The 15,364-nt window shown below is 47.1% G+C and overlaps 1 protein-coding gene across 5 annotated transcripts in view; it reads left to right on the forward strand.

Annotated features, from left to right (window-relative positions):
• The first annotated feature begins 5,480 nt into the window (after nucleotides 1-5,480).
• Nucleotides 5,481-15,364, forward strand: part of Cep164 (centrosomal protein 164) — a 56,948-nt gene continuing 47,064 nt past the window's right edge. For 4 of the 5 annotated variants that reach the window (XM_048343906.1, XM_048343908.1, XM_048343910.1 and 1 more), the window contains exons 1-3: nucleotides 5,481-5,597; nucleotides 10,399-10,501; nucleotides 12,032-12,143. In XM_048343906.1, coding sequence (XP_048199863.1) covers nucleotides 10,420-10,501; nucleotides 12,032-12,143 — 194 coding nt within the window. In that variant the 5' untranslated portion in view covers nucleotides 5,481-5,597; nucleotides 10,399-10,419. Of the gene's footprint in view, nucleotides 5,598-7,560; nucleotides 7,996-10,398; nucleotides 10,502-12,031; nucleotides 12,144-15,364 lie in introns of those variants that run through there. The other variant, XM_048343907.1, reaches the window with a different exon arrangement.

Genomic DNA, 15,364 nt, shown 5'->3' on the forward strand with positions numbered 1-15,364 from the left:
GCGCACCCCAGCCCCGGTTCCCCGGGGGAGGGGGCGGGGGGGTGGACACGAAGCCATCCCGGCCACCGCGGGGCTTTACGCACACGCCGTGCGGCCTCCTGTGGGGTTTGGGAGAGCCTGGGAGGAGGCCGCGGGAGGAGCTGGCAGTTCATTCCGAGTAGATGGGGGAGCAGCGATCGGGGGGGAGCAGGGTTAAAGGGGTGCATGGATGTTTCACACAGCAAACCAAGGCGCAGTCTGCCCCCCCCCACCAACCCCCCCCCCCCATCCCCACTGCAATCTGCGGGCAGCTAGGAGCCCGCGCAGGCTCCTGGGGCTGAGTCTGCCGCTGCCCTCGAGGCTCCCGGGCAGTGAGTCCTCCTGCCCCACCCTCCCTGCTTCCTGCACCCGTCAGTCTACCGGACCAAGGGTAAATGGCTGTGGAAAGCTTTGAAGTGTGATCGCTCCCTCCAAGACGCGCCAGCGTATTAATTGAAAAAGAGCTTAAGATGAAGAGCTGTAGAGCTCCAATAGCTTAACGGAGAAAACGCTGTAGGATTGTGTCATCCTATTATTCATCAAGCATGAAAAGACCTGGATAAAATCCAGCAGTCATAATGACAATAAAATTACATTTAAGAAATCAGTAGTCGTTCTCATTTAAAGAAAAAAAAAAACGGGGAGGGGCTGGAGGCATGGCTCAGGTGGTAGAGCCCAGACAATGAGCAACAGCAAGCATCTGATGGTGAGTTTGCATCCTGGTCTTGGACAAAAACAAAACAACCCAACATAGTGATAATGATAATAATAATAATCATAGAGAACATAGAGCATAGAAACTCATAGGAAACATAATATGTTAAGAAAGCTAGCCAGGCACCAGTGGCTCATGTCTGTAATCCTAACTACTCAGAAGCTTAAGATCTGAGGATCATGGTTCAAAGCCAACTGGGGCAGGAAAGTCTGTGAGACTCTTATCTCCAATTAACCCCCAGAAAACCAGAAGTGACACTGTGGCTCAAAGTGTAGAAGTAGTAGAGCACTAGTCTTGAGTGAAAGAGCTCAGGGACAGCACTAGGCCCTGAGCTCAATCTCCATGACTGCCAGGAAAAAAAGAAAAGGAAGTTAATGTTTGCTGCTGATGGCTTATGCAATCCTGGCTACTCAGGATGCTGAGGCTCTGAGTTCAAATTCTGAGAGAGAGAGAGAGAGAGAGAGAGAGAGAGAGAGAGAGAGAGAGAGAGAGAGAGACTGGGCACTGGTGGCTTATACTGGCTATCCTATCTACTAGAAGGCTGAGATCTGAGGATAATGGTTCAAAGTCAGACCAGGCAGGAAAATCTGTGAGACTCTTATTCCCAATTTTCCACCAAAAAACAAAAACAAAACAAGAAATGAGGGTGTAGCTCAAAAAACTTAAGTGGTAGAGTGCTAGCCTTGAGTGAAAAAGTTAAAGGACAGCACCCAGGCCCTGAATTGAAGCCCTAGTACCAGAACAACAACAACAAAAAGAATGCTAAGGTTAGTCTCACTGAAGTTGGGCTTAAGAAAAGGAAGATCCCTGTCACTACTATTATTCCACAGGGTTTAGCTTGGTCTGGCCAACTCAATACAATAAGAAAATAAAGTAAGTGGCATAAATATTGGAAAGCAAAAGGATCGTTATTTGCAGATTATATGATATGAGAGGAAAATCCTAGCAATGATGTGACAAGACTCCAGCTAAGGGACTAAGGTGTGGCTCCGAGGCAGAGCTCTTGCTGTGCATGTTCAAGGCCCTGGGTTCAATCTATAGCATGCAGTGTGTGTGTGTGTGTGTGTGTGTGTGTGTGTGTGTGTGTGTGTGTGGCATTCATATGTTACAAGAACCAGTGAGGTCCAGGGAGTTCTTTCAAAGGGAGGAAGCCTCTACCTAGCCCTTGGGTATGGGGTGCTGATGCTGTTGTAAGGGAGAAGTTTAGGACACAGTAAGATAGAAACGAAGAAAGTTTATTAGTGACGCAGAGCAAAGGAAAGAATGGTCTGTCCCAAATACTGGTGCGGGTACACCTGAAATTTACAACATACCACACACCATTCTAAGAGCCTTACATGGACTATTTCATTGCTTTCTTACATCTTGAAGTCATATTATTATTATCCCATTTTGCAATTTAGGAAATGAGACATCATAGGAAGGTTAAGAAATGAGCCGGTGGGCTCCCAGCTACTAAGCCGAAGAGCCAGAATTGGACTACTAACAATGATGGGGTTCTTCTGATTCTACAGACGTTCCAAATATTTAATCAGTCCAGCCTGTGTGTTGCCTAAGTTTTTTTTTTTTTTAATTTTTTGGCCAGTCCTGGGCTTGGACTCAGGGCCTGAGCACTGTTCCTGGCTTCTTTTTGCTCAAAGCTAGCACTCTGCCACTTGAGCCACAGTGCCACTTCTGGCCTTTTCTATATATATGGTGCTGAGGAATCGAACGTAGGGCTTCATGTATAGAAGGCAAGCACTCTTGCCACTAGGCCATATTCCCAGCCCCTATTAAGGTTTTCTTAAAAAAAGTAAAAAATAAAACTTAGGGGCTTGGAATATGGCCTAGTGGCAAGAGTGCTTGCCTCCTATACATGAAGCCCTGGGTTCGATTCCCCAGCACCACATATATAGAAAACGGCCAGAAGTGGCGCTGTGGCTCAAGGGGCAGAGTCCTAGCCTTGAGCAAAAGGAAGCCAGGGACAGTGCTCAGGCCCTGAGTTTAAGCCCCAGGACTGGCAGAAAAGGAAGAAAGAAAGAAAGAAAGAAAGAAAGAAAGAAAGAAAGAAAGAAAGAAAGAAAGAAACAAAGAAAATCTTAATAGATGATCTATGATGAGTGAGAACCTCTCTCTTCCTCATAGGTTCGGGTATGTGTCATTTTTCCCTATGTTCCCCCAAAGATTTACTTTCTTAATTATATGTTTGCCTGAGGGTGCTTGATAAATTGGCTCACATTTCTTTTTTTTTTTTTTTTGCCAGTCCTGGGCCTTGGACTCAGGGCCTGAGCACTGTCCCTGGTTTCTTCCCGCTCAAGGCTAGCACTCTGCCACTTGAGCCACAGCACCGCTTCTGGCCGTTTTCTGTATATGTGGTGCTGGGGAATCGAACCTAGGGCCTCGTGTATCCGAGGCAGGCACTCTTGCCACTAGGCTATATCCCCAGCCCCAAGGCTCACATTTCTAAGTATGGACCTGTGGGAGAAACCTGATAAAATGCGCATTGCTTCTCTGTGTGGGTAACCCCATGGATCTCACCGCATCCTGTGTTTTATTATAATGCTAGGAATCCATGTTAAGGAACAAATGTTACATGTTATTTTATTTTTTACTCAGATCTCATTGTGTACCCCAGGTTGACAATTTTTCTGCATTAGCATTCTGAGTTGCTGAGATTATAGGTATGGACCATCATACCTGAAAAAGTTAAGCTTTTTATTTTATTTTTTTAACTTTTCTGTTTATGTGGCTTGAACTCAGGGCCTGGGTTCTGCCTCTGAGCTTTGTGCTCAAGGCTAGTAATGCTCTACCACTTTGAGCCACAGCACCACTTCTGGGGTTCTGGTGATTAATTGGAGATAAGTCCAGGCTGGCTTCAAACTGAGATCTTCAAGTCTCAGTCTCCTGAGTAGCTAGGATTCTAAGTGCCTGGCTTCAAGTTAAGCATTTTGATGGCAATTAAAACGGACACAATTGGTGGCAAGCTTTTGGATATAGGGTGATAAAAATGGTGTTTTGAAGTCCCTGATTTATAAGGTCTGTAGTGGATGTGGACTGCTCAGAGTGGTTCCATTGGTCCCTTAGGGAGACTATTTATTTATTACTGTTGTAAAGGTAATGTGCAGAGGGGGTTACAGTTATTATTATTATTATTTGCCAGTCCTGGGCCTTGAACTCAGGGCCTGAGCATTGTCCCTGGCTTCTTTTTGCTCAAGGCTAGTACTCTGCCACTTGAGCCACAGCGCCACTTATGGCCGTTTTCTATATATGTGGTGCTGGGCAATCGATCCCAGGGCTTCATGTATAGGAGGCAAGCTCTCTCTTGCCACTAGGCCATATCCCCAGCCCGAGGGTTACAGTTATATAAGTCAGGTAAAGAGTACATTTCTTTTTTGACAATGTCATCTCTTCTTTTGCTATCTCCCACTTTCTCCCTCCCATCTACAACCTACAAGTTGTGTAGTTCATTTTCAACACAGTGTCTAGTAAGTTTGTTTGTTTAGGTGGTTTGAACTCAGGGCCTCAGTGAGACTTTGAAGGAGTGAGGACAGAAAGGAGGACCAATAATCTGAAAAAAAAAATTAACGGCAGTGGATTAGAGGAAGAACAGGTTGAACTTCAGTAGAAAAGTCTGAAGCTAAAACACATATCCTAGATGGGCACTGGTGGCTCGCACTTGTAATCCTGATTATACTCAGGAGGCTGAGATCTGAAGATGATCACAGCTTGAAGCCAGCCCAGACAGAAAAGTTTTTATGTCTCTTATCTCCAGTTATCCTGCAAAAAGCCATAAGTGGAACTAGGTAGAGTGCTAGACTGGCGTGAAAAATCAAAGGGACAGTGCCTAGGTGATGAGTTCAAGTCCTACATGTCTTGGCTATCAGGTACTTGGCCAATTGCCTCCCTTTCAACTAGCAATGAGACATCTCCACTTTTCTGTTCCTATTTTCCTATTGACAAAGTGTCCGAAGCTGTCCTTGCTCTATTTATTATGGAGACTGGCCACACAGGAGAGAAAAGAGTTTTGTGTTTTTCCCCCCATGCAAGCAAACTGGAAGCTCTTTGGAATTATGTTCGTACCAGTTCTTTTGTCAGACAGGATACGTGGCACGAGTTGTCTATACACTATGCCACTTTTTTCTTATTCTGTAGATTCTAAAATAAATATGACAGACTTTATTATCCCTATCTTGTAGAAAGGCAAACTGAGCCCTGTGCTCTGGTGAAAAGATGGGTAATAGAAACTAGTTCTCTTAATTTTCCTGGTCAGGAGTTCATTGATATAATCAGAGCACAGGTGATCCAGCTTTTGTATTTTATTTGAGGGTTAGGGAATAGGGATAGGGATGGAGTCGGGAGGTCTTGAGATCCTTACAGTCACATTTCTCTGGTTTATTAAAAGTCCAGTCAATGGGTTGATTTTTGTTAGGCAGTGCTATTTCCTAGATATTTATTGGATATTAACAATACTTCTGAGAGCTATGATCAATAGACTTCCTTGGATAATTCATGTTGCTATTAATTATGAATAGTCCTTCTCTGAATTGGAAGACATTCCCACATCTAAAATACAGAACTCTACTCCTAGTGGAGGCTAGTCCCATCAACTACTTGAACTACAACTCCCATCGTGCAGCGGGAAAACGTGCCGCATTTCTGCGTAATTTGACGGGACCTCAAACCAATCCACTACCAGAGCTCTCAGCCAGCTACCTATTGGCTCCGGCTAGGGGCGGGACTCTCCGTTGCTAGGTTAGCATCCTTCCGGAAGTGGTTGTTGGTCGCCACGGGGCAACACCCCGGCGTCCCTGGAAGCGGGGAGCCGGGGTGGTGCCGGGGAGGCGGCGTAGATTTATCTCCGGGGTCCTCCCCGGGAGGGGGGCAGGTGAGGAGCCCCTGGGGCAGGGGTGCGGTGGCATGGCGGGGTGTGGCGGGGGAAGGAGGCGCTCGGCGAGCCCACGGAGGGGTTTGCACGAGTGTGGGCGGGAACTGGGGCCGACGGGCGGGAACGGCGGCGGCGGCGGCGGCGGCGGCGGGCCGGCCTGGTTCAAACCTCGGCCGGGCGGGCGCGAGGCCGGGGCCTGGCGGGTGAGCGAGGCTGGGAGCGAGGCCCGGCCTGTGGCCTCGCCGGAGAGCTGCTCTCGGGCGTGGGGCGGTGTGCGTGTGCGTGTGCGTGAGGGGGGCGGTGGGTGGGGCGGGGTCCTCCTCTCCGGGTCGTCCGCCAGCCCTGGGCCAGCCCGGCCCGACGCCATTGGCTGCCAGCTGGGACAGTTGGAAAGTTTGCGTTTGTTCTTCCGTTTTCTTCGCACTGATTTCAAGAACCTGCCTCCCTTTCTGTAACCGTTTTCCGCCACCCGCCTTCCGCGACTGAAGGCTCCTCGGTTTCCCCAAACTTTGGCAGCTGGCAGCCACTCCCCCCTCCCCCCCGCCCCCCCTCTCCCCGCCACCCCATCACTGTGTATTCAGCCAAAGCCTCCCCAGCCAGACCTTAGCTCTGAGTTTAGCCTGGTGAGCATCATCCTCAACCCCTCTGGGCCCACGGGTCTGTTCGTCTTTCTCCATTTCTCAAGAACTTTCACCACTCAGTCTCCTGGAGGAGCTGTGTGTGTGTGTGTGTGTGTGTGTGTGTACCACTCCTCGGCTAGATGTTTGGATGGAGAGGTGCAGTGTAGAGACCTTCCCCAACAACTCTTAAAGCTCCTGATGGGCACGGTCCAGGCAGGTAGCAAGTATATATACCCCATCAGGTGTCATCTGATCTGTTGGTGACTGCTACGTGCACTACAGTGTTGAGGCCATTGTCTATGTGACATGATTGGCTAGAATGTTCCTCTCAGTCCTAAGTGTGGAGGGAAATGTTCCCACAGTTGTTATTTGTCATAGTTACCTAAGGTCTTCCCTCTCATGTGTGTACATATATATGTGTATATATGTGTGTATATATATACACACACACATACACACGTGTGTATGGATGCTCTCGCCAGTACTGGGCTTCAGTTCTGCTTTATTGCTTACAGTTGGTGCTCTACCACTTGAGCCATACCTCCACTTACTGGTTAATGGGAGATGAGAATCCTTTGTATATTTCTTTCCCGACTGGCTTCCAACCATGATTGTCAGATCTCAGCCTCTTTGAGTAGCTAGGATTACAGGTGGGAGCCACCAGCACCTGGCTCTTCTTACTCTTCTGCCCTCTCCATTACAACTTTAGTCCAAGCTGCTACCAGCTCTGACCTAGACTGTCTCATGGCTTCCCATATCAGCTCTCCACAGCTACTGATCTCCTTTCAGCTGGCCTCCTTTCTACTTCATAATCCCAATGGCTTCCAGAGCCCTCCCCCGCCTCCCTAGAATGTACATTGGAAAAACTTCCTAGCCTCTTTTCCCTTATGATAAAGGCCAACTCCTTGGCCTGACCTGGCTTCTACCTGCCTCTAAAGCATTATTTTTAGCTATGCTGCTTCTTGCTTCTTCATGCTCTCTACCTAAGGGCCTTTGCACGTGCAGCTGCTCTGGCTGTTAGGCCACATTTCCTTTTCTTGGTGTCATGTGACTCCCTACTCATCCTTCAGTTCTCAGCATAGGCATCATCTCACCAGGCTCATTTCTTCAATGCTTGTACTTTTTTTTTTTTTTTAAACCAGGGCTTAAGCTTTTTTTTTTTTTCCCCTCAGGCTGGCACCTTACTTCTTGAGCTACACCTTGAATTCTGGCTTTTTGCTAGTTAATTGGAGAGAAAAATCTCTTGGATTTGTTTGCCTGGGCTGGATTTGAACCTCATTGCTCAGATTGTAGCCTCTTGAGTAGCTAGGATGATAGGTGTGAGCCACCAGTGCCCATCTCCCATTTCTAATGAAACACTTGTCTGTGACTGTTTGGTCAAGCAGTCCTCACTAGACTGGACTGTAGCTCAGGGGAGTGACGGCAGCGTCTGTTTAGTCATTGCTGCATTGCTAGTGCCTAGAAATAAACTTCAACAACTAAGTAGCTTCTACTAGCCAAACTCCTCTTTCCTGCAGCTTTTTGCTCCTATCTTCCCGGAAGCCAGGGAAGAACGTGGAATATAGTTGACCATTTAAAATTTTGTTTTTCCTGGTAGATTTGTTTGAAATTTGGATAATCCACAAACCCGACTTTTCTATATTCATCCTGGCCATTAATAATTATTCACTGTGGATAGTTATATGCATAGTTAATTAGGCCTGCTTTCCAGGTGGGAAGTTTCTAAGGATAGGTGATATTTCTCAAGATGCAGACTTCGCTCACATTCTCTGCCATAGGTAATACAATTCTTTTTGTAGAGTGCTTGATTGTCCTAGTGTTGGGTCACTATCCAGTCCTCTTTATCCTTGGGCACCTTTCCTGTCTCTTTCTCTCTCTCTCCTTAAGAGGATTAAAGGTTCAAGTGGCTCCTTAAGATATGAGGTCGTACACCTCATTTGCTGCACTAGTTCCAGGTCTGTTTCTGCTATGGTTTTGTTTTTGTAAAGGGGAGGCACAGTAGTGGTTTTTCTGCCCCCTGTCCCCAACCTATGCATGGGGCTTGAACTCCAGTCCTGGGAGCTGCCCCTGAGCTCTTTTGCTCAAGGCTAGTTAGTGCTCTACTACTTTGAGCCATAGCTCCACTTCTTGTTTTCTGGTGGCTAATTGGAGATAAGTGTCTCATAGACTTTCCTGATGGGCTGGCTTTGAACCGCGATTCTCAGATCTCAGCTTCCTGAGTAACTGGGATTACACATGTGAGCCACTACTGCCTGACTAGTACTGAAGTTTTAAACTCAAGGTCTCATGTTGCTAGACAGGTACTCTACCACTGAAGACATGCATCCATCCCTTCTGCTTCAGCTATTTGTTAGATAGGGTCTTTCTTTCTTTTTTTTTTGGCCAGTCCTGGGCCTTGGACTCAGGGCCTGAGCACTGTCCCTGGCTTCTTTTTGCTCAAGGCTAGCACTCTGCCACCTGAGCCACAGCACCCCTTCTGGCCGTTTTCCATATATGTGGTGCTGGGGAATCGAACCGAGAGCTTCATGTGTAGGAGGCAAGCACTCTTGCCACTAGGCCATATTCCCAGCCCCAGATAGGGTCTTTCATTCCTTCTCTCCCCTGCTTTCTTTCTCCCTTCCTGCCTGGACCACAATCCTCCTATGTAGGATTCTAGCACAAATGTAGAATTGTACCAGCTTGTCAGTTAGAAATCTAGTGCCATCCCCTCCCTGAAGTTAGAAACCTTGGATTTAAAATAGACTCTTCAGGCTACTATAGCAGTATCATATGCAGGGTAACTTATACAACAGAAATCCTAGTTCCTGCTTTCTTCCCTTGTTATCACTTGGCAAAGAAAGAAAGTTCTGATTTCTCAAATTTTATATATATGCCAGTCCTTGGGCTTGAGACTCAGGGCCGGAGCACTGTTCATAACTTCTTTTTGCTCAAGGCTAGCACTCTACCTATTGAGCCATAGCGCCATTTCTGGCTTTTTCTGTTTATGCGGTGGTGAGAAATCGAACCCAGGGCTTCATGCATGCTAGGCAAGCTCTCTACCACTAAGCCACGTTCCCAGTCCTCCTTTTTTTTTTTTTTTTTGTTGGTCATGGGGCTTGAACTCTGGGCCTAGGTGCTGTCCCTGAGCTCTTCAGCTCAAGGCTAGGGTTCTACCATTTGAACCAGAATACCACATCCTGTTTTCTGGTGGTTAATTTGAGATAAGAGTCTCACGGATTTTCCTGCCTGGGCTGGCTTTGAACCGCAGTCCTCAGATCTCAGCCTCCTGAGTAGCTAGGATGACAGGCATGAGCTACCCACACTGGCTCTCAACAACTTCTTATAAGACCACTAATCCTTAATTTCCTCCTAATGACCCTACCTTTAACAAAGCCACATTGCAAAACAGGGTTTCAGTATTTGGAAGGACACAACCATTGAGACTTCTCTCTTGCCTTCCCTACATCCTGGGCCTGTGTCCATGGAGTCAGTCCCTTCCCCGTTCCTGCTGCTGCTTCTGCCCTCGTTTAAGCCTCATCCTCTTGCCCTTGGATGGCAGCCCCCTCAAGTGGTTTTCCTGAGAAAACCAGCTTCTCATTTCTCCCGTCTAGCCACACCAGTCCCATTAGAGTCCCTGGCCTGACAGATCGTGTGTCTCTTTTCCCCGAAGCCCCCAGCGACTGCTGTGCTGCAGGGCTCTTCGGCACAGTCTACAGGCCCACCGTGCCAGCCCCTGCCATGTGCCCCACATGTGGCCAGAGGGAGCTCTCTGTCTAGGACGCTTTCCCCCTCCTCCTGCGGAGTGTGGTGCCCTTTGTCAGCGCTTCCCCCATCAGGAGCCTTGTCCCCTTGCGTCTTCTCCCAGTGTAAATGCTCCCCAGTGGTGGGTGTGATGGTGTGATGCACTCTGGGGTGCTCAGGTATGGGGAGGGGTCTGATGGTTTGGTGCCTCTGGGGTTTTTCCACTTGGGGTTCTGTGTGCTATTTTTTCCCCCCTTCCTGGGGGTCATATTTCTGGGAGGGACATCTTGGGGGAACATTCCTAGTGTGGCGCGTGTAAGGCTTGAGTTCCGAGCTTTATTCCTCTCCCAACCCTTTGTGTCTGCGGCGAGTCCCTGGCCATGCTGGCTGGCTGCGGCTGGGCTGACCCTGGTGCTCTGTGACCGCGCTCACTGTGTTTCTCTTGGGTGGGGTCCGTGTAGGTATTCAAGCCCAGACCAGCCATGGCCGGACGACCTATCCGCATAGGAGACCAGCTGGTTTTGGAGGAAGATTATGATGAGACCTACATTCCCAGTGAGCAAGGTGAGAGGCGAGTGCAGTGCGTTGAGGGCAGGCCTTATGTCTGACACATGCACAGCGCCGCTCTGCATATTCCAAGTTAGTTCATGGGCCTAAGTTGCCACATTAGCTGTTCTGGTAAATAAAATTATATCGGAAAGCAGCCACGCTTGTTTCTCTGTTGTCTGTGGCTGCCTTCATGCTTTGACAGTCGAGTGGTTATAACAGAAAGACCTCCAGAGCCTGCAATATTTACTCTCCGCTCCTTCCCAGAAAACATTTGTTCCTGAGTTAGATGAGTGGTTAGTTTTAAATGAAAACATATAGGGGATTTTTATGAAATTCAGTGTGTCTTGAAGTCAGGACCACTCAGTTTTGGTGGTACCAGGATTTGAATTCATGGCTTTGTACTTTCTGAGCATGTTGTCTAACTACTTGAACTCCAGCCTTAGCCCTTTTATGCTGTAGTTATTTTTCATATAGGGCCTTGTATTTTTGCCTAGGACAGGACTGGACCAAGATGCTCCTACCTATACCCCACCAGGCAGGGACTTCAGGTGCACGCTACCATGTCTGTGGGTTATTTGGTTTGAATAGGAGTCTAAATAACTTTTTTCTTGGGGCTGGCCTCAAACCAAGATCCCTAAACCTAGTTTCTTTCTTTCTTTTTTTTTTTTTTTTGCCAGTCCTGGGCTTTGGACTCAGGGCCTGAGCACTGTCCCTGGCTTCTTTTTGCTCAAGGCTAGCACTCTGCCACTTGAGCCACAGCGCCACTTCTGGCCATTTTCTGTATATGTGGTGCTGGGGAATCGAACCCAGGCCTTCAAGTATACAAGGCAAGTGCTCTTGCCACTAGGCCATATCCTCAGCCCTAAACCTAGTTTCTTAAGAACTGAGTTTTTTTTTTTTTTAATGAGCTTTTTTTTTTATGCAGTGGCATGATTATGGCCATTTAGTGTTACTATGTATCATTCTCTGTTTTATATTTTGTATCAGTCTCTATTACCTTACAACCCCCATAACACCTCAGTGAGTCTGATTATTACTTTTATTTTTTAAGACATCCTTAGTATGTAACTCAGGCTGGCCTTGAACTTTCTATTTTTCTAGTGATGTAGTTGTTTGAGGGACAGAGGCTTTTGCAAATCTCAGGAGAGCTTATCTCCTTTTGGCAAGGCGCCGCTTCCTGGATGGTTTGCCTGTGGCTTTGGTCTCTTCCTGAGGCCCTGGGCACCATGAAGCTTTGGTTTCTTTTTTCTTTTTCTTTCTTTTTGCGTTTGTTAGACTTGGCTTCAGACTGTGTCCTTGGGAGTATGGAGAAGATAGCATGACACGATTCATGTGTGCCCTTTATAAATGAGGATGTAGGGAAACAGATACCTATATATTGCTTATGTTTTCTTCAGCAAGAAATACTTTCCTACTGAACAAAAAATTGAAACATAAAGACAAGGTTGGTAAAGGACTGTGATTTCTTTTTCTTCATTCCATCCCATTTCCTGCCCTTCCATGTCTTTTGCCATTTCACTCTCCTGCCTCTCCTTCTCTTTGCAGAAATTCTTGAATTCGCCCGAGAGATTGGAATCGATCCCATCAAGGAACCAGAACTGATGTGGCTAGCTCGGGAAGGCATTGTTGCCCCGCTGCCTGTGGAATGGAAACCATGGTGAGTGACAGGGAGTGTGGCTTCCCTAGCCTGCTAGAAGCAGCGGGGCCTGGCCCCGGAGATGACCTTCAGCAAGGCTACCCGGCATGATCAGGGACAGCACCGTGCCATTTCTCCGCCAGGAGGCCCGAGGCAGGCTGACTTGCCCGTCCCTATTGTGGGTCCAGCATTTACCCTCGGAACACAGAGCTGCTGCTCTGGGTCCATCCCCTGGTGCCCTCCTCTGGTTTGGCTGTGCTGAGGAGGGCAGGGGCCGTTGATATTCCCACACTCTGACGCTCAGAGGAATATCTGGGCCGCCTTACCATGTCCAAGGTGGACACTGGTGCCAGAGGGATTTGTGGTGAGTCTGCACAGACCTGCAGAAGGTTTCTGTCTCCCTTGGCAGCCGTGGATTCCTGCAACCTAGTCATGAATAGCTTCATATTCATCGTTGCTTTTTTGGGTATTTCCGAGTTCAGTTATTGTGCTTTGGATTCAGGTTCTCTCAGGAAAGCGGAGGTTCATAGTGAGGCGCTACGGTGTGTCGTGCTGCAGACTCCATGGCGTGGGCGAGGGCCGCACCCCTCCCCCTCAGTGTGACACTGATGCCACCTGTGGCTCTGCTTTCTCTTCCCCACCACTCCCTCCCCTCATGCACAGCGCTCTCTCCAAATTGTCTCCCTCAAGCAAGAGCCATACGCCTATTTTTGACCGTACAGTGTGCATACAGTGCGTACAGTGCGTACAGTGTGGTTGTCCTGCACTTGTCTTCTGGTGTCAGGGATCCCCTCTCAGGCCAGGAAGACAAGGTTTGGTGGGCAAGGTGAAGTTGTCCTGTTCTTAGCCGTACTATTGAACATGTTGGCTGTCCTTCAGAGTAACTGTGATTGTCATTTCACTCTTCTCAGCTGAAGGATTCTAATCCTTTTAGCTTTTTTCCACCGGCACTTCCAGCTTCTCTAGAGCTTTTTTACGGCCTTGCCTGCTGCGGACCCTTTCCAGTCTCACCTCTTTCCTGTGGCAGGCCCGGGGGCACTGCACACTGCATGGCAAGTGCTCAAGTGCTCGGGCCGCCTGGTGGTGGTTGTGGGGTCAGCCTACAGGGTACTGGGGAGCTGTCAACGGTTACCGGATGGCTGTGTGACAGGCTTTGTGCCAGCCGCCTCCAGGCACCCATGGGCGCTCACCCTCCCTTGTCCTGGAGGAAGAACATGAACTGTTTATTTATTTATTTATTTATTTTGCCAGTCCTGGGCCTTGGACTCAGGGCCTGAGCACTGTCCCTGGCTTCTCTTTGCTCAAGGCTAGCACTCTGTCACTTGAGCCACAGCGCCATATCTGGCCGTTTTCTATATATGTGGTGCTGGGGAATTGAACCCAGGGCTTCATGTATACAAATCAAGCACTCTTGCCACTAGGCCATATTCCCAGCCCCCTGTTTATTTATTTTTAAAAATTTAAAAATATTTGACTGTTCTTAGTAAGGTGTTGCACAGAGAGGTTACCATTTCGCAAGTCAGGTAATGAGTACATTTCTTTTCTGGACAATGTCACCTCTTCCATTGCTTTCTATTTTTCATTGTTAAAAATAATAGAAAAAGCTTAAGAGCTTACTTGTACATGCCATCTTCCACCCTAGTCCCTTTTCCAAGTTGGTAAATTCCTTTCAGACCTGTTCAACACACACTTTAAATGTAAGTGCTATATTATAGGCACTATTCTTCCATGTCAGTAGATGCAGGAGGATGGAAGTCCACTTCGTTCCTGTTTTAATTGTTTAGACAGGGTCTTTTAAAAAAAGGATTAATTTATTTGGTGCTAGGGATTGGATTCAGGACCTTGCTATTGAAAGGCAAGGTACTCTACCACTTGAGACACACTACCAGCCCTAGACAGGGTCTTGCTCTATAGCCAAGGTTAGCTTTGGACTCAGAATCCTTCTGCCTCAGTTTCCCAAAGTGCTGGGATTATAGGTGTGAACCACTGTGTCTTACTCTACCTTATTTTTTCTTGTGTTGGTACTGGGGCTTAAACTTAGGGCCTTATGATTTTGCTTGACTTCTTGGCTCACAGCTAGCATTTTATCATTTGAGCCATACCTCTAGTCTGGCATTTTGCTGCTTAATTGGAGGTAAGCATCTTGAGGACTTTTCTGCTCACGCTGGTGTGGAACCACAATTCTCAGATCCTGGCCTCCTGAGTTGCTAGGACTGTAGGCATGAGCCACTGGCGCCCAGCTGGCTTTGATTTTTAAGGTGATCTTGCACTGTAATCTAGTACAATCCTTTTGCTTCAAACTACTGATTACTGGGATCATAGATGTGTACACCATGCCCAGCTTAACTACTGTTACACTGAAGGAGATTTGGGTATTTATGAAGGTCTATTTTTGGATTCTCTGCTCTTTTCTATTGATCTGTTTATTTTTATACAAGCATATTCTGCCTGTATTTATATCTATATCTTTTTTTGAGTGTGTGCTGCTACTGGGGCTTGCACTCAGGGCCTAGATATTGTCCTTTAGCTTCTTTGTTCAAGTGGAGCCACAGCTCTACTCCTGGCTTTTTGCTGGTTAATTGGAGGTAAGAGTCTCACAGACTTTCCCGCCTGGGCTGATTTTGAACTTGATTCTCAGATCTCAGGCTCCTGAGTAGCGGATGACAAGCACGGGTCACCAGTGCCTGGCTCACATTCTGTCTTGACGATTGTAGCTTTTTAATACATCTTGAAATCATGTAGTGTAAATAAATTGGGGGAGAATTGACATCTTAAACAATGTTGGATCTTTAAGTCAATGAATGTGATCTATTTCCAGTTAGACTTTATTATCTCTAAGAAATAATTTACAGTTTTTATGTACATGTCGCATTTATTTTTATCAGATCTATTCCTATATAGTTCATATTTTGGATGCCTCTACAAGTGATATATTTTCAGTTTCCAGTTGTTTCTTGCTTTTATTCAGAGGTAAAATTGTTTTTGTATATCGATCTTGCAGTGTGCAACCTTGCTAAACTCAATTATGTCAAGTCTAATAGCCTCCACCCCCCCTTTTTTTTTCTATAGGATTGCTAGAGATGGTTATGTCTTCTGGGAATAGAGACATTTTTACTGCTTCCTTTCTAATCTGGTTACCTCTTATTTCTGTTTCTTTCCCTAATGCCTTGGCTGGAGCCTTTGGTATTATTTATAAATACAGATACCGACAGCATATCTTTGCCTTGTTCTAAGAGAGAGTC

The sequence above is a fragment of the Perognathus longimembris genome, chromosome 3, assembly GCF_023159225.1.
Source record: "Perognathus longimembris pacificus isolate PPM17 chromosome 3, ASM2315922v1, whole genome shotgun sequence".
NCBI lineage: Eukaryota > Metazoa > Chordata > Mammalia > Rodentia > Heteromyidae > Perognathus > Perognathus longimembris.